Genomic DNA, 23,554 nt, shown 5'->3' with positions numbered 1-23,554 from the left:
TCCTCACTGTCCTGTTCCAACCCAAATGCGGGTGTTAGCCCCAACACTGCCTTGCCTCACCCTGCAGCCACACCATGATGTGTCCTGTTGCTTCTGCCTATGCCCTGGTCTCCATCCCATGCCTATCAGCCCTCTCCTGCTCACTGCTTCCGGCGTCCTTTCTTGCGTCTGGAAGTACATCCTTCACACAGCAGCCAAGGGACATTTGCTGACACTGATCTGACTGTGTCATACTTTGCCTGAAGCCACAGTGGCTCCCAGTACCCTCAGGCAGTAAGTGCTTTGTGTGGAACAAGGCTCTGGGGGCCCTGGCCTGCCTTGACCTCTGGTCCTCTCACTGTGCCACCTCTTACCTTCCAAGAGCCTTTGCCTACACTGTTTCTCTTGCTAGAAGGTTCTTCTGCTTTTGCCAAGTTACTCAGAGTTCTTGAGTTCTTATTACAGTCATTAATTCCCTAGCCTCTTGAATAGTTTTTGCTCTTGTACTCATGACTTTCCCTCTTAGATGTAATTTGAGGAAGAGATTTTGCATTTACTTACAAGGTTCTTTGGCATCTGTGTCTCCCTCTTGACCATAAGCATCATGAGGCTGGGGTCTATCTCTTGCTCCCCTTCCTGTCCCTGGCTGGCATGACCATTGACACATAGCGTGACCAACAGTGTAGTCGCTGCCTGAGTGCAGCAGTGAATCAGAGAGTTGCTGCTGGCCTCCATGTCCCCACCCTGTTGAATACCCATTCATTATTATTGGCCAAGCAGCTTCCATCCTATATTTCCTAACCATTCTAATCCTTATGCCCAGCCTTTGCCTGGCTCTGCCCCTGCCCCTGCCCCGTAAGCACAGGGACCTTTGGGGTCTGCAGGGTGTCCACAGCCTTGTACACCTCTGGGTGGACACGGCCGGCCTCTGCTCATGTCCCATCTTCCTGGGATGCTTTCAGAGCCTACATGGAAGATGCCCCGCTGCTGAGAGGAGCTGTGTTCTTTGTGGGCATGGCTCTCTGGGGAGCCCACCGACTCTATTCTCTCAAGAACTCACCGACGTCTGTGCTGCCGTCGTTCTATCAGGTAATGTGGTGTCCAAGCCGCTATGAGCTGGCAGGAACAGGAAGGCTTCCCTGAGGCCCACTGCCTGGCCAGCAGTTCTGCTGCAGAGGCTCAGGGGGCCTTTCCAGTCAGTTGCTTTGTAACTGGGGATGAGATTTAGGGCTGTTTGGAGGTTTCATTCTCAAACAAACCTTAATGTCTTATGAATTTCATCTCCTACAAATTAGCAGTAGAACTGCTTCAAATTCCCTCTGGAGTAGTGACTCTCCTGCTTTTGATGGTCCCTGCTTTCCCTGGGATGATGCCAGTGGCGTAGCTTATGTCTCCACAGTGCCCTGCCACATCAGAGCACTTCCTGTGTATGTGCTCCTCTCGTTCCCATGGCTCCCTGGTGGACTGGGGCAGTCTCATTGTCCTCGTGCTGTCGTGAAGAACTGTTCACACGGGATCCCCTGCTCTGCCGCTCTCCCTGCACTGGGAGATGGTGAGGGTGTGGTCAGCCCCATCTGCACCAGGAGTCATGGTAGCGTTCAGTCAGCTTCTGCTGTGCTTGGACACCAGGGGTCTGGAATTCAAGGTTGCAGGTCTGAGTCAGGACCTCTGGAGGCAGGCTTGGGTTCCATGTGGGCCCTGACCACACGAGGGCGCTGTAGAAAACCTCTTCTGGGCTTCTTCTGTGTCTTGGGAGCCCATGATACCTTTGTGGCAGGCTCTGCCAAGGCGTCTCACACTCAGTTCCAAGGGTGACATGGGAGGGGCTTCCTGTGCATGAACAGTCACTGACCCCATGTGTTGCAGGCCATGACCTGTCCAAACGAGGTGGTGTCCTATGAGATTGTCCTGTCCGTAACCAGACTCATCAAAAAGTACAGGAAGGAGCTCCAGGCTGTGACGTGGGACATTCTGCTCAACATCATTGAACGGCTACTTCAGCAGCTCCAGGTGATACCATGGACAGGCAGGCTCGTCCCACCTGGAAGACGGTGCCTTATGTGTCTAGGTTGAGTCTTTGGGGAGATTCCCACAGAGAACTGTGTTCTCCGATGATTCTCAGTGAAGACAGGTCTGACTTTTCCAAATGTGCGCCATCATTTGGGCCCCAGACAGGAATATGCAGTAGGTGAACAGGAGTTGAACCGGTTCTACACAAGGAGACAGACATGTGGCCATTTCCATGGCCTGAGTGGTCCCTAAGGACAGTCCCCAGGAGGCATGGGATGCCTTGGTGTGACTTTGGAAGACAGTGTTACTTGTGTCTGTTAACCACAGTGCTAAGGAGGGTGTCAAAGCCACACATGTACACACGTACATACACACACACCTGCCAACGCTGGGGCTGTGGGGAGATGAGGCTGGCATCCAGCCCAGGCTCTGGGCTGGCCCTCTCCCAGAGCCTGGTGTGGGTGCTGTCTAGGCCTTCAGACCAGAGGAAGGAGGGGTAGGACTCAGCGGCTGCTAGCTAGATGGCTGCTGCGGACGCTGGCCAGGTGGTGGTACGGTTGGAGTGGCAGGGGCAGGCCACGCACTGGGACTTCTAGAAGATGCTGGGGTCTGGGAGGGGCCTGCAGGGGCTCAGCTGCAGCTGTTCTTAGCCTCCTGCCCTGTCTTCCTTCTTGACCTACTACATGGGCATAGCCAGGGTTCTGCGTGTGAGGAACAGGCAGCTGCCCATGCAGTTCTGCAGGAGGATAGGGGGGTCATATGTGGTCCCCTGGAGTGAGGTCTCCAGCACTGAGTCCCTGGGGGAGTGGAAATCATCTTGAGTGACAGCGCCTCTGTTCTGTAGAGCCTGGACAGCCCAGAGCTCAAGGCCGTTGTCCATGACCTGCTGACTACAGTGGAGGAGCTGTGTGACCAGAATGAGTTCCATGGCTCCCAGGAGAGATACTTCGAGCTGGTGGAGAGATGTGCGGACCAGAGGCCTGTAAGAGCCGCCCCAGGTGGGGCCTGTGGTGCACAGGCCAGCGGGAGGGGCCCCGGGTGCAATTGGGAGGCCAAACTTCCAAAGAGTTTGGAGTCAAGGACCAAGAGGCACCTGCTCTTGGTTTCTGTGCTCATCAGGGAAGGCTGCCAGGATGTCGGCGCAGGTGTGTGGGACTGTTGAGCACTGTGCTAGCCTAACCATCATATTCCTCCCACCTGTGCGGAGGAAGGTTTCGCCACTCTGCAGAGCCTTGCTGCTCCTGGCAGCAGCTGTCATTTTGCCAGGAGCGCTCAGCTTGATGACAAGGCTTTTCTGTAGGTTTTTGAATGCATTTTCCCTCTGCCAGGGTGCCTTTGTTCCTCTGAACTCCCCACTTGGGCCTTGAGATTGCTGGTCTCCATGAGCCAACTGTCACCAGGGCAGTAGCCTGGTGGTAGCGCACTGAAGAGCAAAGCGGCTTGTTGACACTAGCTTTTTCTTCTGACAGGAGTCTTCCCTCTTAAACCTAATATCGTACAGAGCTCAGTCAATTCACCCGGCGAAGGATGGCTGGATTCAGAACCTGCAGTTACTGATGGAGCGATTCTTCAGGTAGGGGAGCCAACATGGCCCCCACTTGGCACCTGGAGTCTGACCCTACATCTGTCTCTGGCCTGCCCCAGACCTGGGTCTCAGGCCTGCTGAGCCAGGGCCTTTTTTTCTGATTCTCAAAAGTAATGGTTCTCAGCAGCGGGAATGGTTTGCTTCTGGCAGGACCGGTCCTCTTCCGAGGCTGCTGGGCTTGCCTTCTCCGTGTGCTGGTTGTCTAGAAAGACGGGTCCCGGAAGGCAGAGCTCTCTGCTGCTTACCCTGAGACTGGGGCTGGATGGTGATGAGCCAGGCCTGTGGGAGGAGCCATTCAGGCTTGTCTGCGTTGGGGCGAGTGGGCCTGGTGGGCTCTGGGGCGAGTAGGCCTCATCAACCCCCAGCAGGCTGCTCCCCCCTAGGAGCGAGTCTCGTGGCGCCGTGCGCATCAAGGTGCTGGATGTGCTGTCCTTCGTGCTGCTCATCAACAGGCAGTTCTATGAGGTATGTCTGCAGGGCTGCTGCGTCTGTGGGGTCTGAGGGCAAGGGGCACTCTAGAGCTGGGCCCCACCCCCACCGTACATGTGCCTACAGAGCCTGGGGTCTGCCTGGGACTCCAGACCTAGCTGGCGCCCTCCCTGGTAGTCAGCTTTGTTTACACACCACCCCCCCCATTCATTCATTCATTTGTTCATCCTGTGATGCCCCAGCCAGGCCTGTTCCGGGCCTTGATGTGCGACTGCGTCTCCAGGAGGACAGTTCCTGCCTCAGGGAGCTCCCACCTAGGCAACCGCCTCCTGAGACTCCTATTCTGAGCTTAGACCAGTCTTGCATGGGGACATTTCCTTTTGTTTGTGTTACTACATTCACCCCCTACACTCTGGCCTGGTCGGCAGCTGCTAGGAGCTGTCCCAGGCCTGGCCTGGTCTCTCCACTGCCAGTTTCTCTCTTTCCCCTCCATGCCTTGAGAGGTCTGTGGCCACAGTCCTTCCTTCCTCGAGAATCATTCTTGTGTGCCTACAGCTGGGCCCTTCTTCCAGGGCATGCAGTTTCAAGGTCTAAGGCCTCCCCGTGTGCTGCTCCTGGCCTCCCCCTGTGCTCCACCTGGCAGCCTTGCAGTTTCCTATGTTCCCAAGACCATCTGCTCCCCCGCCCCTAGCCCTTCCTCTCTATTTTTTGTTTGAGCTGGGGTCTTACTGTTGCCCAGGCTGGCTCACCACAACCTCGACCTCTGGGGCTCAGGCAGTCCTTCTGCCTTAGCCTCCTGAGGTCCTGCGAGTCTGTGCCACCATGTCCAGTTAACTTCTTGATTTTGTTGTAGAGATAAGGTCTCACTATGTTGCCCAGGCTGGTCTCAATCTCCTGTGCTCAAGCGATCCTCCCACCTTGGCCTCCCAAAGTGCTGGTATTACAGGCATGAGCCACTACAACTAGCCTTCTCTCTGAACCTAGTGCTTTCTTCAAAAAAGCAGGCAGGAACATTGCCTTGGTTGCAGCCCATGTGAGCCCATGGCCCCATACCTATGCATCATGCAATAGTCGCTGTTCTTTTTAGTGGAGGGGCTAGACAGGGAATTCTTGGAAAGGGCCCTGGGGGCTCCGAGTTGGGGTTTAGCGGGGCTGATAGCCCCCACCAGCTTTTTTGAAGCCTTGAGTAGCACCTAAGTTGGCTTTTGGTTGATACCTGGAGGAGTCCAGTGTCTGTAAACTGTGCTCCTTGCTGGGCCGATGGCTCACCTTACTCTCACTTGTACCCGGTGCAGGAGGAGTTGATTAACTCAGTGGTCATCTCCCAGCTGTCCCACATCCCTGAAGACAAAGACCCCCAGGTCCGAAAACTGGCCACCCAGCTGCTGGTAGACCTGGCAGAAGGCTGCCACACCCACCATTTCAACAGCCTGCTGGACATCATCGAGAAAGTAAGAGCAGGGGGCCAGGCTGTGGATGTCAGAGGGATCCTTCCTTGTGGCAAAGGGCCATGGGCAGAAATGGCCTCTGGGCACTGTGACCCTTCTCAGCATGACTAGGTGCTGTCTCTGTAGGTGAGGCTTCCATCCCAGCAAGGTGGTGGTGTCAGAAGCCCTGTGCTGGGCCAGCTGCTGCTTTGCATCCCCACCCCTGTCCTTCCTGCATGGCAGCTTTTCTGTCTCTCTCTCTCTTTTTTTTTTTTTTTTTGTGAGTCAAGGTCTCATTCTGTTATCCAGGCTGGAATACAGTGACACAATCACAGCTTACCACAGTTTTGGCCTCCTGGGCTCAAGCAATCCTTCTGCTTTAGCCTCCTGATTAACTGGGACTACAGGTGCACACCACCACACCCAGCTAATTTTTTTATGTTTTTGTGGAGATTAGGTCTTGCTATATTGTCCAAGCTGGTTGCGAACTCTGGATTCAAGCAGTCCTCCTGTCCCAGCCTCCCAAAGTGTTTGGATTACAGGCATGAACCACCACACCCAGTCCGGCTTTTTGTTTTTTTTTTTTGAGTTGGAGTCTCACTCTGTCGCCCAGACTGAGTGCAGTGGCTGCTCCCAGTCACCGCAGGCTCGACCTGCTGGGCTCCGGCGATCCTTCCTCCTCAGCCTTCCAAGTAACTGGAACTACAGGCGTGCGTTACCACATCTGGCTAATTTTTGATTTATTGTAGAGATGAGGTCTCGCCAAGTTGCCCAGGCAGGTCTCGAACCCACGGGCTCAGGCAATCCACTCACCTCAGCCTCCCAAGGCGCAAGATTACAGGCTGAGTCACTGAGCCCGGCTTCCTTTTAATTTTTGAATGCATTTCATTTTCTGAATGGTCACTCAGGGTATAAAGGGCAGCTGTGCTTCTGAGGAATAAAGGAGAAGGTACTCTTGGTGGAAAGGGTCAGATCTGACCATGTCTACCTCAGAGAGCCATGAGCTGGAAAGTAAGCTCTGCTCTTCTCCTTAAAGGTGATGGCTCACTCCTTGTCTCCACCCCCTGAGCTGGAAGAAAGGGACGTTGCTGCCTACTCAGCCTCCTTGGAGGATGTGAAGACTGCCGTCCTGGGGCTCCTGGTCATCCTTCAGGTGGGTGCTCTGCGTGGGTGGACCTGTCTCCCAGTGGTGTGTGATGGCTAGCTCATGTCCAACAGATGTATGGCAGTCTTGTTGGAGTCTGTTCTTCAGGGGGACATGGGCTCTTCTTGGGATTGCAGAGGGCATGGTGGTTCTGGCCAGCAGGTCCTTGGAACCTTGGGTATGATCCTGGCTCCCCAAGCACAGGAGGAATGTGTGAGAGACCCTGTTGTGCACCCTGTCCAGAGTTGGTCTTATCTGAGACGTTCCTGAGTCAGGGCCAGAACCGGTGCCGTTCTCAGTGCAACACTGTCCTCGGCCCCCATGGCAGGGTAGGAGGGGAGGGCAATCACCCCATTCCCACCCAGCAGCTGGGTTGTTGGTGATTTTTTTTTGTTTGTTTTTTTGTTTTTAGACAGGGTTTTGCTGTTACCTAGGCGGAGTACAGTGGTACAATCATAGCTCACTGTAGCCTCCAACTTTTTTTTTTTTTTTTGAGTTGGAGTCTCACTCTTGTCGCCAGGCTGGAGTACAGTGGCATGCTCACGGCCACGCAGCCTCGACCTGCTGGGCTCAGGCGATCCTTCCGCCTCAGCCTTCCAAGTCACTGGAACTGCAGACGCACAGTACCAAGCCCAGTTAATTTTTTTTATTTATTGTAGAGATGAGGTCTTGCCAAGTTGTCCAGGCTGATCTTGAACCCGTGGGCTTGGGCAGTCCTGTTACCTCGACCTCTCAAAGTGCTAGGATTATAGACGTGAGCCACCGTGCCCGGCCTAGCCTCCAACTCTTGGGCTCAGGGGGTCCTCCCCTCTCAGCCTTCTGAGTAGCTGGGACTATAGGTGCGTGTCACCACACCTAGGCAGTTTTATACATTTCTTGTGGAGGTAATGTCTTGCTATATTACCCAGACTGATCTCAAACTCCTGGCCTCAGGTGATCCTCTCACCTCAGCCTCCAAAGTGCTAAGCTATGGGCGTGAACCACTGCACGTGGCCTGTTTTAATTTTTTAAAATAGTATTATTGGGATGTAATTCACATACCATGCATTTCACCTGCGTACAGTGGGCCTGGCTATTTTCTCTTTTATAATTTGGAAGTAACATAGCAGTTTTCAGTAAGTTCACAAAGCTCTACATCCATCAACACAATGAGTGTAGAACATTTTTATCCTCATCACTTCAGAGGAGATGCCATGCCCATCAGTGCTCACTCCCACCCCCATTGCGCCTGTGCCTCTGGCCACCACTGTTCTGTCTCTGTGGGTTTGCCTATTCTGAATGTTTTATAGAAATGGAGTCATGCAATACACAACCTTTTGTATTATTTCACCCAGCATAATGTTTTCCAGGTTCGTTTGTGTTGTAGCCAGTGTCTGTGTGTCATTCCTTGTCATGGCTGAGTAATACTCCATTGTATGGATACACCACATTTGTTGGTTGGGGGCCATTTGGAGTGTTCCTGCCTTTTGGCTGCCGTGAATGTTATTGTATAGTGTGTGGACATGTGTCCATTTCTCTTGGGTCTAGGCCTAGGAGTGGGGTGGCTGGTCCTGTGTTAAGCTGCATTTAATGTTTTGAGGAACTGCCAGCCTGGACCATTCTACGTCCCCTCAGCAATGCATGAGGGTTCTGATTTCTCTACCAAAGAGAAAGTGTTGTCCTTGGCACTTGTTCATTTCTGTTTGACTGCAGCCCCCTAGTGGGAGTGAGGAGGCATTGCGCTGTGGTTTTGACTTGGTTTCCCTGAAGACTGACTGACCCTTTCATGCGCTTCTGGCCATTTGTGTGTCTTTGGAGAAGGCCCTGTTCAGATGTCATGCCCATTGTCTTTGCATCATCAAGTCATACGTGTTCTCTATTTGAAATATGAGTCCCGTACCAGATGGGGACTTACTTGCAGGGGTGTTCTCTGCTCCACTGGCCTTTACTTAGAAATCCAGCTCTGGAGACCCGAGGACTGGGGCTCCGGAACTGAGCTGTTTCCTGGTTTGGGCAAAGGTCTGGGCTTGGCTGTTTTCATTTCTTTTTTTGTAATTAAAAAGTAATAAGTTGACCCTTGAACAGTGTGAGTATTGGGGCACCAACTCTCCCCCACACACAGTTAAAAACCTACATAGAACTTATGACTCCCCAAAAACTTTGCTAATAGCCTGCTGTTGCCCCAAAGCCCTACAGAGAACATCCACAGTTGATTGGCACATAGTTTATAAGCTTTTTTTTTTGAATTGGAGTCTCACTCTTGTCGCTCTAGCTAGAATGCAGTGGCATGCCCACGGCCACTGCAGCCTTGACCTGCTGGTCTCAGGCAAGCCTTCCACCTCAGCCTTCCAAGTAGCTGGAATATAGGCCCATGCTACCACACCCGGTTAATTTTTTTTTTATTGTAAAGACGAGGTCTCACCAAAACACCTTGAACTCCTGGGCTCAGGCAATCCTCTCGTCTTGGTCTCCCAAAGTGCTAGAATTACAGGCTTGAGCCACCACCGTATTTTATATGTTACGTGAATTGTATACTGCAGTCTTACAACAAAGTAAACCAGAGGAAAGAAAGCATTGTTAAGAAAGTCATAAGGAAGAGAAGAGATAGGTGTTCTCCCTCCGTGGAAGTGGGGCATCGTAAAGGTCTTTGTTCTCCTCGTCTTCCTGTTGAGAAGGCTTGGGGAGTGGTCTTGGGTGGCAAAGGAGGAAGAAATGGGCCTGCACAGTTCACTCCGTGTTCAGAGATCAGCTGGGTTTCCATTTGGTTAAAAGCACATCACATTGTGAACAGTTAGCGGGATAAATACAGTGAAAAGTTCGGCTCCTTCCTTCCTGCCGGGAGGGCTTTGCCCAGCCGCAGCCCCGTGTGCCCATTCTGGAACGGCCTATGCATGGTCAGGCATTGGGTCAAACCCCCACCTTTTTTTTTCCAAAGCAGGGTTAATGCTTTCATATTTTATTTTATTTTTTTATTTTTTGAGTTGAGTCTCATTCTTGTCACCCAGGCTGGGGTGCAATAGCATACTCATGGCTGCCGCAGCCTTGACCTGCTGGGCTTAGGCGATCCTTCTGCCTCACCCTTCCAAGTAGCTGCAACTAAAGACGCACGCCACCACGTCCAGTTAGTTTTTGTAATTTATTGTAGAGATGAAATCTCACCAGGTGCCCAGGCTGGTCTCAAACCACCAGGCTCAGGCAATCCTCTTGCCTTAGTCTCCCAAAGTACTGGGATTACAGGCTGAGCCACCGTGCCTGGCCCATATCTTATTTTTTGAGACAGAAAATCAGCATTGAGGTAATTGTTTTTTCTTTGAAAAGAACAATAGCTTTGTAAGTACCCACTACTCCCCTCCAGGAGCACCATGGCTGCATCCCTCCCACCTCTTGTTGACCCCAAGGGTGCTGGCAGCACCCAGGGCTCTCACACCTGGCCTCAGCTGTCAGGGAGGCGCCCTTGGCCTTGTCAGTATGGGGTGGGGGCTCCCAGTGGGGACGCCCCGCACCTGAGCACACTCCCCAGCTGGTTCTACCCTCCTTGCCTTGTAGCAGGGACAGAGTTTCCCTTGTAGCCCAGGGACAGTGTATTCGTAGATTCCCTGCTGGAGATGGACATGGCATTGTTTTGATTTTGGCTGTTGTGGAGAGATGAAGCCCTGGGGGTGGGTTGATGGGTTCAAGGTGGTATTTCCTGAAGTGTGGCAGTTGCTGCTCCATTACCCTCCAAAGAGGCCATTCTGGGTCCTCTCCTCCAGAGGCACTGGGTGCTGTCTCCTGCCCTGCGGTGATGAGTGCGCTCTCTCTGTAGACCAAGCTGTATGCCCTGCCTGCAAGCCATGCCATGCGCGTGTATGAGACACTGGTCAGCCACATCCAGCTCCACTACAAGTACAACTACACGCTGCCCATCGCCAGCAGCATTCGGCTGCAGGTAGGATGGCCCTGGGTGGGTGGTCCCTTCTCTGGTGGCCCAGCAAGCTGTCTCAGTCTCAGTGATGTGATGTCAGGGGGCTGGAGAGGTGGCAGGTGACCCAGGGAGAAGCCTACAGCAGGTGACCCAGGGAGAAACCTACCATCTCTTCCTCTGCACCCACTGTGGCCACAGCCTCCCCAGGACCTACTGTCCTTCCTTCTGCCTGCAGTTCATGTGCCTCTGTGGTCACTCTGAGCCATGGGTGGCCTGGGTTGGGGCAGAGAAAAGGAGGCATGTTGACTTTTAGGGTGGTACATGGCTCCAGTCCTGCAGAATCTGTCAATGACCTGCAGCAGGGGGCCTGGGCAGGGAGGGCTGGGCAGGGCTGGAGAGGTCCAGGCAGGGCAGGACTGGAGAGGGCAGGGCTGGGCAGGGCCGGAGAGGGCAGAGCAGGGCTGGGTTGGAGAGGGCAGGGCAGGGTTGAACAGGCTGTTCTGAGCCTGTGCTGTGGGAGTTAGGTGTGCTCGTGCCAGCAACCAGCCTTTTCTGGGCACGGCGTAGTACTGGGCATGAGAGTCTGAGCAGGTGGGTTTTGCCGCCTGTCCTGAACCACGTGTGTTCCTGGCCCTGTGGCATGTTGCCGTCCTTTCTCTGACAGGCCTTCGACTTCCTGCTGCTTCTGCGGGCCGACTCACTGCACCGCCTTGGCCTGCCCAACAAGGATGGGGTCGTGAGGTTCAGCCCCTACTGCGTCTGTGACTGCCTGTACGTAGGCCAGTACGTGCCACACCACCAGTGTGGTGGTGGCAGTGGCGGCACTGGTGCTCTTGCCCCACGCAGGGGTGCTCGTGTGTCTGAGGGACTGTCCCCAAGGGCGGGGATGGGAGGTACTATGTTCTGCCCTGCAGAGCAGTGGGCTGGAGGGTCCAGCCTGCTTCCCTTGCTTGCCTCTGCAGGGAGTCGGACAGAGGACCTGAGAAGAAGGCCAGTGGCCCCCTCTCACCCCCTACAGGGTCGCCCGGCCCGGTGCCCACAGGCCCCTCTGTGCGACTTGGCTCTCTGCCCTACTCCCTGCTCTTCCGCGTCCTGCTGCAGTGTTTGAAGCAGGTGAGGACCTGGGACCTTGAGCTCTGTTAGGCCAGATCCACGCTCCTCGTTGTAGGCCTTTGGCCAGAGAAACTGCAACACTTCCGTGACCTGGTGCAGCCCTGTCGTGGCCCCACAGCTGGGGTTGACATGGTTTTGGTGGCAGCACTCAGATATGTAGACCAGGGCATGTCCTCATGAGGAGGCTGTGTAGGACTGTGGGGTGCAGTCACTATTGGAGGTACCTCCTGGGGCAGATGAGGTTAGTCCTGAAGGGTGGGGAAGGTGCCAGTGGCAGGAGTGAGCAGAGCCTGGGAGAGGGTGGGCACAACTCCTGCTGTAGCTCTGAGCCAGTGAAAGGGATGGTTGATGGGGCAGGGCTAGGGAGAGAAGCAGGACCAGGGAGAGGCTCCCAGGGCTGTTGGCTGTGGTCGTGGCCCTGGCAGTGGTTGCTCTCTGATGGGGAGACATCCAGGGGGAGGTTGACTTTGGGCAACCACTGGTGAGGCCTTGGGCTGACTTGGGTCCGTGGTGACTGTCAGGGCTTGTAGGTTGTTGAAGTACTTGCTGCTTTTTTTTGCTATGTCTTCATTTAGCAGAGAAAATTAAGCTGGTGCTCTGGGTGGGCATGCCAGGGACCTCTTGGGTACTGTGCCATAGGCAGGCGGTCACTGGGTCATCCTTGGGTGAGCAAGGGGAGGGTGGAGCCAGGTGTGTGGGAGTCCCACACTGGACCTAGAGGAGAGAGATGTCGCTTCCTGATGGACCTCCAGCCTCACTTGGCCTGGAGCCAGCCACCCCTGCCCAGGGGTGAGCCCGCCTGGCGTTGACCCTTCTGGAAGTAAGCCTGCCTGGAAATGATTCTTCTGTAAGTGACCCTCCTGGAGGTGAGCCCACCTGAAGGTGACCCTTCTGGGTAACCCTTCCAGAGGTGAGCCTTCCAGAGGTGAGCCTTCCAGGTGACCCTTCCAGAGGTGAGCCTTTTGCAGGTGACTCTTCTGGAGGTGAGTCTTCTCTGAGCAGCATCTACAGAGGCCCGAGGCTGGGCAAGCCCCCCTTTTGCTGAGAATGGGGCCCTGGAAGCCTCAAAGCTTTCTACACACACAGCCCCAGCTGCTGAGCCTCCTCTTCTGTTTCCAGGGCCCAGACAACTCTGTCCTCCCTCTAACTGCCTTCCTCCTTCCAGGAGACTGACTGGAAGGTGCTGAAGCTGGTCCTCAGCAAGCTGCCTGAGTCCCTGCGCTACAAGGTCCTCATCTTTACCTCCCCATGCAGCGTGGACCAGCTATCCTCCGCCCTCTGCTCTATGGTAATGCCGCCTTGGAGGCCCCTGGGCGACCTCCAGCTGTCATTCACAGTGGCCTGGTATGGGTGGTGGGGCCACAGTGCAGTTCCAACTTCTCCAAAAGACCCCAGGCCCCTGGAAGGAGTGAGTGAGACATGAGACCTTCCAGGCTAGGAACTCCATTGTCCTCAGCTCAGCTCCTCTCTGGGGCACAGATCATGCCTCTGGGCCAGGCAAGCCTGCCAAGATGGGCTGGAAATGCCCTAGGGACCCCTGCCTTCCACTCCCTGCCCCCCACTCCCAGCTCATAGTCAGGGTGCATCACTGGAGGTAGATGTTTCCCATCTCCCCTCATTCTGACTGAGGCTCCCCTAACGCTCATGTCATGTCTCCTGCTTCCCCCAGCGCATCACTCAGTGGGCATGCTCCCAATTCTCTGAAAAGGAAAGGCTCCCCCAGACTCTGACTCTCTTTTCCTAGGCCTGCATTCTCACAGGCCTCCCCAGGCAGGGGTTTAATGTCTGGGTCTTGGTGATTAGCTTTCAGGCCCAAAGACCCTTGAGCGACTCCGAGGCACCCCAGAAGGGTTCTCCAGAACTGACCTGCATTTGGCTGTGGTTCCAGTCCTGACGGCATTAATCTCTTACCACATATACTTAGACAAAACCAAACAGGTACTAATGGGAGAGGGACAAGTGAGCTTGATGGTGCCTGGGATTTGAAAACCTGGTCCCAGCTGGGTGCAGTGGCTCATGCCTATAATCCTAGCACTTTGGGAGAGGGAGGGAGAGGATTGCCTGAGGCCAGGGTTCAGGACCAGCCTGGGCAACTTGGTGAGACCTTGTCTCCATAATAAATCAAATTATTGCGGGCATGGTGGCACAAGCCTGTAGTTCCAGCTACTTGGAAGACTGAGGTAGAAGGATCGCCTGAGCCCGGTAGGTCAAGGCTGCAGTGGCCATGAACATGCCAGTACACTCCAGCCTTGGCGACAGAGTAAGAGTCCGACTCAAAAAAAAAAAAAAAGAAAAGAAAAGAAAACCTGATCCCCTGAGCCAAATGAATCCGACTTTTTCCTAAGGTGGCCTGCTGCAGGCCGAGGGTACAGTGAGCTGGCTTTGCTCTCCATGAGCTGCTGGATGCTTGCAAGCCTGTCCTGTCCAGAGCCTTGGCATCTGGACCCCCTGTTGCTTGGTCCTCTCTGGGGGCTTGGCCTCAGTGCAGCCCTTGAAAACCTCATACCCAGCAGCACCTCTCTTCTCTCTCAGCAGCATCATCTGGCCTGTCCCTGCTACAGCTGTGGGCCAAGCTGGTGTGAAAGCTGGTCAGGTTTTGAGGCACAGGGCAGGTGCAGGCCCTGGTTTCCCCCTCCCTCTGTGCCCGTCATCTGCATGCAGACACTGCTGCTGTCACATGTCCTGTCCCATTAGAGTTTCCCATCTCTTTGGTGCGCTCTTTCCTCAGTGAGAAAACTGATGTCTTAGAGAGGCCAGGCACCCACTCAAAGTCCCGCCAGCCAGGAGAGTGACTTAGACTCAGGCTTGGGGCTGTCTGTCCCTGAGCACAAGCTCCAGGTTGTGGCACCGTTGGGAGCTGATACTGAACTCCCACCCTTAGGTTCTGCCTAAATAGGAGCCCCCACCCCCCAGGGTGCGTCCAGCCTCTCCTGTGTGGCCTGGCCTGGTTCTCACGGGCTATGCTAAACTGAAGGTTTTCTGAGGCCCTCTTGGGCCCAGTGTTTCTGAGGGGTAGGGCTGACTTCAGGAAAACAAAATTATTCCTGGAGCATTGAGTCACCAGATGCCCTGCTCCAGGTACCTGATCCATTACTGCCTGCTGCCATCCTCACAGAGAACACTCCGTAGGCTTGGCGGGGGCCTTATGTCCTTGCTGCCTCAGGAGGCACCTTCCCTTGCACGAGGCCAGCCCTGTGGGGGTCCAGAAAGAACCAAGGGGCCGAAGGGGCCAGCGTGTCCTGGTTCTGGGGGTACAGAGTGCTTGGGTGGCTCAGTGGTTGGTGGCTCTGCCCTTTGGGTGTTCGGGGCCCTTCCTGAAGATCTGCCATGGTCCCTCCTCTGTGTGGGGCTTCTGAGTGGGGGTAAGGGTGGGGAGGCCCTGGGGAAGCACCTGGTGCTCCAGAGTAGCTGTCACTGCCGGTGGTGTGTCGGGCCTGAAACGTCCTGTCTCCCACAGCGTGAGCTGGTATACTGTCTGGAGCAGGGTCTCATCTACCGCTGTGCTAGCCAGTGCGTGGTGGCCCTGGCTATCTGCAGTGTGGAGATGCCCGACATCATCATCAAGGCGCTGCCTGTCCTGGTCGTGAAGCTCACGCACATCTCGGCCACAGCCAGCATGGCGGTCCCGCTCCTGGAGTTCCTGTCCAGTGAGTCCGAGCCCACCTATGTGGCAGGCTCTTGAGTTTGGGGATGTGCCCTTGAAGTAACGTGTGTGGATTTCTCTGACATCTTGTGACCTCTGGGCCGCCTTGGGGAACCTAGGTCTTGCACCATCTGCTGCCTCAGGGCTGTGGCACCTCCTTCCTGGCCTTTGAGGGGCTCTCCTTGCATCCGCTCGGTGTCGGTTTAAATGTCCCTCCTAGCCGGGCTTGGTGGCTCAGCCTGTAATCCTGTGCCTTGGGAGGCTGAGGTGAGTGGATTGCCTGAGCCCGCGAGTTCAGGACCCGTGTGGGCAGCGAGACCTCATCTCTACAATAAACCAAAAAATCAGCCGGGCATGGTAGCGCATGCCTGTAACTCCAGCGACTCGGAAGGCTGAGGCGGAAGAATCGCCGGAGCCTAGCAGGTCGAGGCTGCGGTGGCCGGGAGCGGCCACTGCACTTCAGTCTGGGCGCAGAGTGAGACTCCAACTCAAAAATAAATAAATAAATAAATAAAAATAAAGAAATAAATGTCCCTCCTTAAAGAAGGTTCTCTTGCCCAGTTTTGGTCCCATGACTGGCCCGGCTCTCTCAGACTCCTCTCTGTCCCTTGGAATACATACACACCGCAGTGTGGAGACTTTGCTGACTCCCTTGTGTGTCTGTACCCCTCTCGGATGGTGACTTCCCCCAGCCCAGGTGCCCACATGTTCCTTGATGCCACCACCTCGTGCATGTCTGACCAGGAGCAGGTGCTCCGATGTTCAGACACAAAACAGAAAGGGATCAGCACTCTACATAAAGGGCCAGATAGAGGATCGTTATGCTTTGTGGGCCACATGTGGGCTCCATCACATCGTCTTTTTACAACTCTTTAAAATGTAAAAATCAGCCAGCCACTGTGCCTCACGCCTGCAATTCCAGCACTTTGGGAGACAGGTGGGAGGATTGCCTGAGTCATAAGTTTGAGACCAGCCTGGACAACATGGTGAGACCTTGTCTCTACAATAAATAAAAAAATCAGCTGGGTGTGGTGGTACACACCTGTAGTTTCAGCTACTTGGGTGGCTGAGGCAGAAGGATCACTTTAGTCCAGCAGGTTGAGGCTGCAGTGGCCATTAGCATGCCACTGCACTCCAGCCTGGACAACAGAGTGAGATTTTGAATCAAAAAGAGAATGTAAGCACCATTTGTAGCTCACAGGTTACAGAAATGCAGGCTACAGTCTGGTTTTTGCTTGGGAACTGTGACTGGCTGGCCCCTGAAAGGGACATCCAAGGTCAGGGTTGGGAAGGTTGTGTCGGGTGGCTATGGCCTCCTCTCCTTTGCAACACCCCCTGCCCACCGTGGGCCAGAGTGGCTGCAGTGGCTTTTAGAAACGCAGTACAGGCCCTTGGTGACGCTAGCCCTGCCGTAGCCATGGCTCTTCCTTGGGCTGGCCTGAACCCCTCACTGGCTGTCTTTGCTGCCACAGCGCTGGCCAGGCTGCCACATCTCTACAGGAACTTTGCTGCGGAGCAGTATGCAAGCGTGTTTGCCATCTCCCTGCCGTACACCAATCCCTCCAAGTGAGTGCTGGCCACCCGAGGCCCTGCCCCTCCCCGCTGAAGCCCCAGCCAGGCTTCAGAGCAGAAAGCCACACGGGCCTTCCTGCCCTGGCCTTGCCCAAGACCCGAGTGCCTCTGCGCTTCCAGCCCTGGGGATTTCTCCCTGGGTGCAGGATGGAGTGCCAGCCTCTGTCTCGTCTCAGATTCAACCAGTACATCGTGTGCCTGGCCCACCACGTCATAGCCATGTGGTTCATCAGGTGCCGCCTACCCTTCCGGAAGGATTTTGTCCCTTACATCACTAAGGTAGGCCCAAGGGCCAGGGGGCCACATCCCTTGTTAGACTGGGCCCCCTTTCTCTTGGCTGTCTGTGTCTAAAACGGGGCAATGGCAGGCGGAGGGAAGTGGGGTACCACTGGTGCCTGGGGGCTCTGCTGGCCCAGCCTGCTGGGCTCTAGAGTGGCTGTGTGGGTTGGGAGCTGCCACTTGATCCTGGACCTGCAGCTTGCCCCAGGCCGAGGGGCATCTGGCAGGCAAGTCAAGGGCCCATCGCCTCCACGCGTCCCTCCCCCCACGGCTCAGGTGTGCCCCTCTCCCCCAGGGCCTACGCTCCAATGTCCTCCTGTCTTTCGATGACACCCCCGAGAAGGACAGCTTCAGAGCGCGGAGCACCAGTCTCAATGAGCGACCCAGAAGGTACGGGGCCTGTGGGGTGTCCCTGATGTTGGCGTGGGGTGGGACAGGACTTGGGGCTGTGACCTGGGACCAGTGTGAGGCACACAGGCCTGGGGCTGCCCAGCTGCCTCCAGTGAGTGAAGTGGATCTTATAAGTGGGGGTATGTTCCCCCGCAGGCTGTGCTGGGGCCAGTGTGCCCTGGGGTTTGTGAGCCCGGGAAGAGGCTAGGAGGGCTGCTGACAACCCATGCTCTTGGCCAGGCCAGCCTGCTGTGGCCCGTAGCACATGACACCTGTGATCTGGGATCCTGGCCACCTGTGCCTCAAGTGTGGATTCGTGGAGTTGGGGATCAGGGTGCTAGCTGTATGTGTCTGACTCCCCTGAAGGTGCCCAGGATCGCATCAGGGCAGCTATGACTCCTGGTCTGGGTCCTGTGGCCCCTGTGCCGGTCCCGGTCTTGCCAGGGCTGCCATCCTCCAGAGCTCACCCCAGCCCATCGCTAACCAGGGGACATGCTCTGCTTCACCATCACAGCTGCTTTTGCCAAATGGGAGAAAAGAGCTGAACCCTCTGTGTTCTTGTTTGCATTCCATTTGAACGGCTTCGCCCCCCGCCCGTCCCCCTCCACGTCCCCTACGTTCCTGCCCAAGCTACTTTGGCTCTCCCTAGATGGGAAAACGGCATTTTCCAGCGTGACCTAAACTCAAAGCTGTTCTCTCAAGCCCCTGGGGGCCAGACTTGTTTTTGGACTTCTTGGACCTTGAGCTTAGAACTGGCCTCTTTTCACAGTGGCCCTCAGGGCCTGGCCACTGAGGCCTTAGGCCTCTTTGGTCCCGGAGCTGGGGTGGGGGTATGCCTGGCCAGCGCGGTCTGGAATCTGCCGTGCGGGCAGTCCACGCACGTCTCATTGGCACTAATGTTCTTTGTTTTGGTATCATGCGTGAAGCCTTATCTTTTCTCAGTCGTGTTTACCAGATGCATTATTATGCGTTTTTGTTTCCTGTCTCTTCCCCGCTGACTGTCCTTTGGCATGGCTCTTTTGTTCATCTCACCCGCGGGATCTCTCCATCCTGACCCTGTGGCCTGGTGCCTTTCCTCCTCACCCCTCCACTGGCTTGTTCTCCCTGCCCGGGAGCTGGGCTCTCTGGGGCTTGGGGCTCCTTCCTCACCTGGTAGTCTGAGGATAGCCAGACCCCCCAAACAAGGCTTGAATAACTCTCCACCCGTGAAAGAATTCAAGGAGAGCTCTGCAGCCGAGGCCTTCCGGTGCCGCAGCATCAGTGTGTCTGAACATGTGGTCCGCAGGTAGCGGGGCTGTGTTGGGCGGGGGGCACAGACCCAGAGCTTGGCCCCGTGAGCACCCGGGTGGCGGTGCATGGGGCTGCTTGCATGACCTCGTCGTCTGGCCGGCCCAAGGGAGCCCGGTGACGAGGGGTGGAAGGTTGCATTCTGTCCCCAGGCCCTGCATGAGCATGGGCTGGCTGCACAGCGCATCAGAGGCTTGTCTGGGATTCCAAGCTGATGCTGCTCTGAGAACTTTGGCTGTTTTGGGCAGCTGCCACAGGCTTGTTCCTGGAGGGCAGGGGCTTTTGCAAATGAAGCAGCACAGGTCTCCTGGGTTTGGCCTTTTCACATCCTCTAGAAAGGACTTTTTCTTCTTGGGCTCCCTTCTAGACAAGGGCTGTTTTCTGTTGTAGCTGAGCGGGAACAAGGGGCTTTTGTGTAGGGCACTGGGGTGGGGGCTAATCTGGGAGGCCTGGGCAGAGGCCAGGGCCCTCGAGGATGTGGGTCTGGGCCCCAGGCTGTGGCCAGGGTCAGTTTCCCTGTCTGGGTGCAGGTGTGGTTCTTGGGCAACCGTGTATTGGCCCTTGCCCACCTGTGGGTTTCCCTGCCGGCACGTGCAGAGGGGATACCTGTCTCCTCACCTGGAAGCCCTAGGACTCGGCGTCTCACAGTGAGGTCCATCTTCTCCCCTCAGCCAGCCTCTGTCATGTAGGACTTGGCCAGGAGGTAGGAGGAAGGAGTGCTCAGTGAGGCTCCTCTCTCAGCGTTTTTCTAGCAAAGTTCCTATCATGAGCAAAATATGGCAAAGGGGCTATGACATTTGTATCAGAAGGAAACTTGCGTAGGCTTTTCCCAGTCACCATGTGGTGTGGAGCTGGCCGGGCGCCAGGGAAGAGCCACGCAGAAGGCCAGAGCCTGTGTGTCCTCCACAGGACACAGCCCTGCGGGCAGAATGCAATCTCGGTCTGTCTGCCATGATCTCTCTGTCTCTGCATGACTAAACTCTCCTGCCGCAAGGCCATAACCTCGCGCTCCTGTGTGCTTCGGTGAGGGGGACGTCCTGTGTCTGGTCTCCCAGATCTCTGCTCCGACCAGTGGACCTGGTCTTTCCCATGTGGCGTCTCCGCTCTCTGGGACTATGTGGGCCATAGAATTTGTGAAGCCGTGGCTCTACCAGCCGCCACACCCTGGCGGGTTCTTTCCGTATGAGGTGCTCTCGGCCGTGCATGCATTGAGCTTTGGCCTCTTGGTGGTGGCTTGGCCTGCCTGCCTGGTGCCTGACCTGGTCATGGCCGCTCCCTCCAGCAGGATACAGACGTCTCTCACCAGTGCCAGCCTAGGGTCTGCGGATGAGAACTCTATGGCCCAGGCTGATGACAGCTTGAAGAATCTCCATCTGGAGCTCACAGAAACATGTCTGGACATGATGGCCCGATACGTGTTCTCCAACTTCACCGCAGTCCCCAAGAGGTGTGGACCTTACTCTGACGCAGGACTGGGAGGGACGGTGGGTACAGCTGGCCGACTATTGTCTTGTGGCTGCACCCTGTCCACGTGGTTGCTGCAAGTGCAGCCACAAGAACTTCCTTCCTGTGGGTTGGCCGGGGATGCGGCTGCCCAGGTTCCTGGGGTCAGGTGGTCTTCGGGTGCCGAGATGTCCTGTCTGGAGCCTCCACTGGGTGAGGGGAAGTGGACACTTCTTGTGCTTTCAGGTCTCCCGTGGGAGAGTTCCTCCTGGCAGGCGGCAGGACCAAAACCTGGCTGGTCGGGAACAAACTTGTCACAGTGACGACGAGTGTGGGAACTGGAACCCGGTCATTGCTGGGCCTGGACTTGGGGGAGCTGCAAGGTGGCCCAGAGTCGAGGTGACTGCACCTTTTCTGCCATGCCCACCTGGCCCCCACACTGGCTGTTCTGAGCCCGGGCCCACGTGGCACCGTGCCGGGCTGGCCAGGAACCCATAGGGACCTCGTTTACCCTGTGTGTGGGTCTTCTCAGCTCTGACCCTGGGGTGCACGCGAGACAGACCAAGGAGGCACCGGCCAAGCTGGAGTCCCAGGCTGGGCAGCAGACGTCGCGCGGGGTCCGGGACCGGGTCCGCTCCATGTCAGGTGAGCCTCCGCCCCAGCTTGCCTTCCACACAAGGGTCTGGGGCACGCTCAGCTGCCTCTTCCGGTCCTAGTGTCCAGGAAGCCCCTTGGAGACAAGGGATGGGTGGTTGGCCTCCAACCCGGCCCACTCTCTGTGGCTCTGAGGTGAGGGCTGTGTGACTGGCTGTCTCAGCCGTGTGGGGAGGTGGCGCCTCCGTGTAGCTGCGGAGCAGGCCTCTCGGCCACCAACGGCCTGTTTCCCCGGCTGCTTCCTGTGCGCCCTCAGCCCAGCTCAGCTTTGAGCTGCAGCTCGAATGAGCCGTCGTCTGACCCAGGAGAGTCCTGGAGCCCCTTGCTGCTGCCCTGGGTCCACGGAGGCCAGTGCTTTAGCGGGCTGTGCTCTGCAGGACTGAGCCGCCTCCTGCTCTTGCTCCCTCTGGCACCAGCGGTGTGCTTTGTGGCCTGCTGGGCCCGGTAGTGCAGCTAGCTATGGGTTGGCAACTTCGCAGTGGGCAGGTGGTAGTCACCAGCCCTTCCACCCTCCTCCTTTTCAGGGGGCCATGGGCTTCGAGTTGGCACCCTGGACGTGCCAGCATCCCACGTCCCAGGTGGTCCTACTCCTCCGGGACCACAGACTACACCGGCCACGAAGCCTGAGAAGGTCTCAGCGGGTGCCCGGATTCCAGCGCAGGAGAAGTCGAACTTGGCAGCCTATGTGCCCCTGCTGACTCAGGGCTGGGCAGAAATTCTGGTCCGGAGACCCACAGGTACCAGGAGGGCAGGCTGAGCTGGGCCTCTAGGCCTTGGCCCATACCCGTGTCCCCCAAAAGGTGGCCCTGTGCCCAGCTGGCCTGGGACCCTGTCACTGTGCAGCAGATGTGGGACAGTCTCCCACAGGGCTGTGGACACACAAAGGCACAAGCCATAGATTTGTCCCAAAGGTGTGTTTGGGAGGTGACTTTTAAGCTGTGTCTGGACATGAACAGTGAGGGGTTGATCCAGGTGTCTGAGGGAGGAGTGAGGCTGTGTCAGTTCTCAGGGAGAACTACAGACAGAGCGCTGCAGACCATGTGGCTTGCCACACTGCAGAGATTGGTCCTCCCAGTCTAGAGACTGGAGGTCTGAGGTCTAGGTCTCCGCAGGGCTGGTTCCTTCTGAGGCTTCCCTTCTCGGCTTGTCAGCAGCTTTTCCCTGTGTGTGTCTGAGTCCTGATCTCCTCCTACAAGGACACCAGTCTTGTGGGATGAGAGCCCACCACAGTGACTTCATACAACCTCTGCTACCTTTTTATGTTTTATTTATTTGCTTACTTTTGAGTAGGAGTCTCACTCTGTCACCCAGACTGGAGTGCAGTGACACGTTCATGGCCACTGCAGCCTCGACCTGCTGGGCTCCGGCGATCCTTCTACCTCAGCCTTCCAAGTAGCTATAACTATAGGCATGCGCCACCACACCCAGCTAGTTTTTTTTTGGTTTTTGGGTTTTTTTTTTTTTAAAGCAGGATTCATTGAGAGGACAGAAAAGCTCCCACAGTGGGAGGGGACCCAAAGGGGTTGCCTCCACCAGCTAATTTTTTGATTTATTGTGGAGACAAGCTCTTACCATGTGCCTAGGCTGGTCTCGAGCTCATGGACTCAAGCAGTCCTCTTGCCTTGGCCTCCCAAAGTACTGAGATTCAGGTGTGAGCCACCGCACCTGGCTAACTACCTTTTTAAAACCCAGTCTCCAAACATAGTCATATTCTGAGTGACTAGGTGTTAGGACTTCAGCACAGGAATTTGCAGGAGATGCAATTCAGCTCATGACTCGGGCATCTCAGGTGGAAGTATGGACTTCGCGGAGGCCCAAAGCCCAGGCAGTACCTTGGGTGCAGGGGACCAAGTGGTGAGAGAAAGATGGGGATGGGGGCTGCCCTCACGAAGACCTCGCTTCTGGGCTGTGAGCTGTGGCAGGAGACTGCTGCTTCATGGTGCCCTCCCCAAACCTGGCTGCGCCTGGCCGCCATGCAGGGGCCAACGGGCAGCTGGGTGTCTGGTGCCCATCACTGAGGCGGGACCACCAGGGCGGTGCTGGTTCTGACCTCATGGTACTGAGGGGCTTGGCAGGAGTGTCAGGGTAAAGCTGGGGTCTGGGCCTGCCCACCCTCCCAGCCCTGGTGCGTGCTGTTGCGGATGGGAGCCGGAGGGCCACCCTAGGGCCCCTGCGAGGAGGCTGGCCAGAGGCACCGGGTCTGAGGCTGAGGGCACTGCCAACCTTCCCAGGGAACACCAGCTGGCTGATGAGCCTGGAGAACCCACTCAGCCCCTTCTCCTCGGACATCAACAACATGCCCCTGCAGGAGCTGTCCAATGCCCTCATGGCAGCCGAGCGCTTCAAGGAGCACCGGGACACGGCCCTGTACAAGTCGCTGTCAGTGCCAGCAGCCAGCACGGCCAAGCCCCCTTCTCTGCCACGCTCTAACACAGGTGAGGGGGCGGGCCTGTGCTCACTGGTGATGGCAGTGTGTGCTCTGCGGACGGTGCCCATGTGGCCACGGCAGGGCCTCAAGCCTGGCTTGCACTGCCATCCCCCGGGTGTGGGCGGAGGCCTGCGCTCCGGGCCCTCTTTCTGGCCCGAGGGCCCCTCTTCTTTGGAGACTCAGTACTCGGCAGCCTGCGCGCAGGATGCCAGGGATGGTGTCCAACAGCTGGGCCCTGTCAGATCTCTACCCAGCCCCTCAGTGGGGACCGTGGACTCCAGGAGGAAC

The 23,554-nt window shown here is 56.3% G+C and overlaps 1 protein-coding gene across 1 annotated transcript in view; it reads left to right on the top strand.

Moving 5' to 3' along the window:
• Window positions 1–23,554, top strand: part of TSC2 (tuberous sclerosis 2) — a 36,160-nt gene that overhangs the window by 6,398 nt on the left and 6,208 nt on the right. The window contains 22 exon segments of the mRNA XM_021707861.1: window positions 942–1,068; window positions 1,846–1,989; window positions 2,834–2,971; window positions 3,459–3,562; window positions 3,958–4,039; window positions 5,299–5,454; window positions 6,467–6,583; window positions 10,359–10,481; window positions 11,122–11,228; window positions 11,420–11,570; window positions 12,736–12,858; window positions 13,374–13,508; window positions 15,028–15,217; window positions 16,686–16,779; window positions 16,962–17,064; window positions 17,360–17,454; window positions 18,611–18,739; window positions 20,024–20,188; window positions 20,431–20,583; window positions 20,717–20,829; window positions 21,363–21,575; window positions 23,070–23,273. Coding sequence (XP_021563536.1) covers window positions 942–1,068; window positions 1,846–1,989; window positions 2,834–2,971; window positions 3,459–3,562; window positions 3,958–4,039; window positions 5,299–5,454; window positions 6,467–6,583; window positions 10,359–10,481; window positions 11,122–11,228; window positions 11,420–11,570; window positions 12,736–12,858; window positions 13,374–13,508; window positions 15,028–15,217; window positions 16,686–16,779; window positions 16,962–17,064; window positions 17,360–17,454; window positions 18,611–18,739; window positions 20,024–20,188; window positions 20,431–20,583; window positions 20,717–20,829; window positions 21,363–21,575; window positions 23,070–23,273 — 2,966 coding nt within the window.

This window comes from Carlito syrichta, unplaced genomic scaffold (assembly GCF_000164805.1).
Source record: "Carlito syrichta isolate Samal-C Ts95f unplaced genomic scaffold, Tarsius_syrichta-2.0.1 Scaffold126536, whole genome shotgun sequence".
Taxonomy (NCBI): Eukaryota; Metazoa; Chordata; class Mammalia; order Primates; family Tarsiidae; genus Carlito; species Carlito syrichta.
This window is presented reverse-complemented; position numbering and strand designations above follow the sequence as displayed.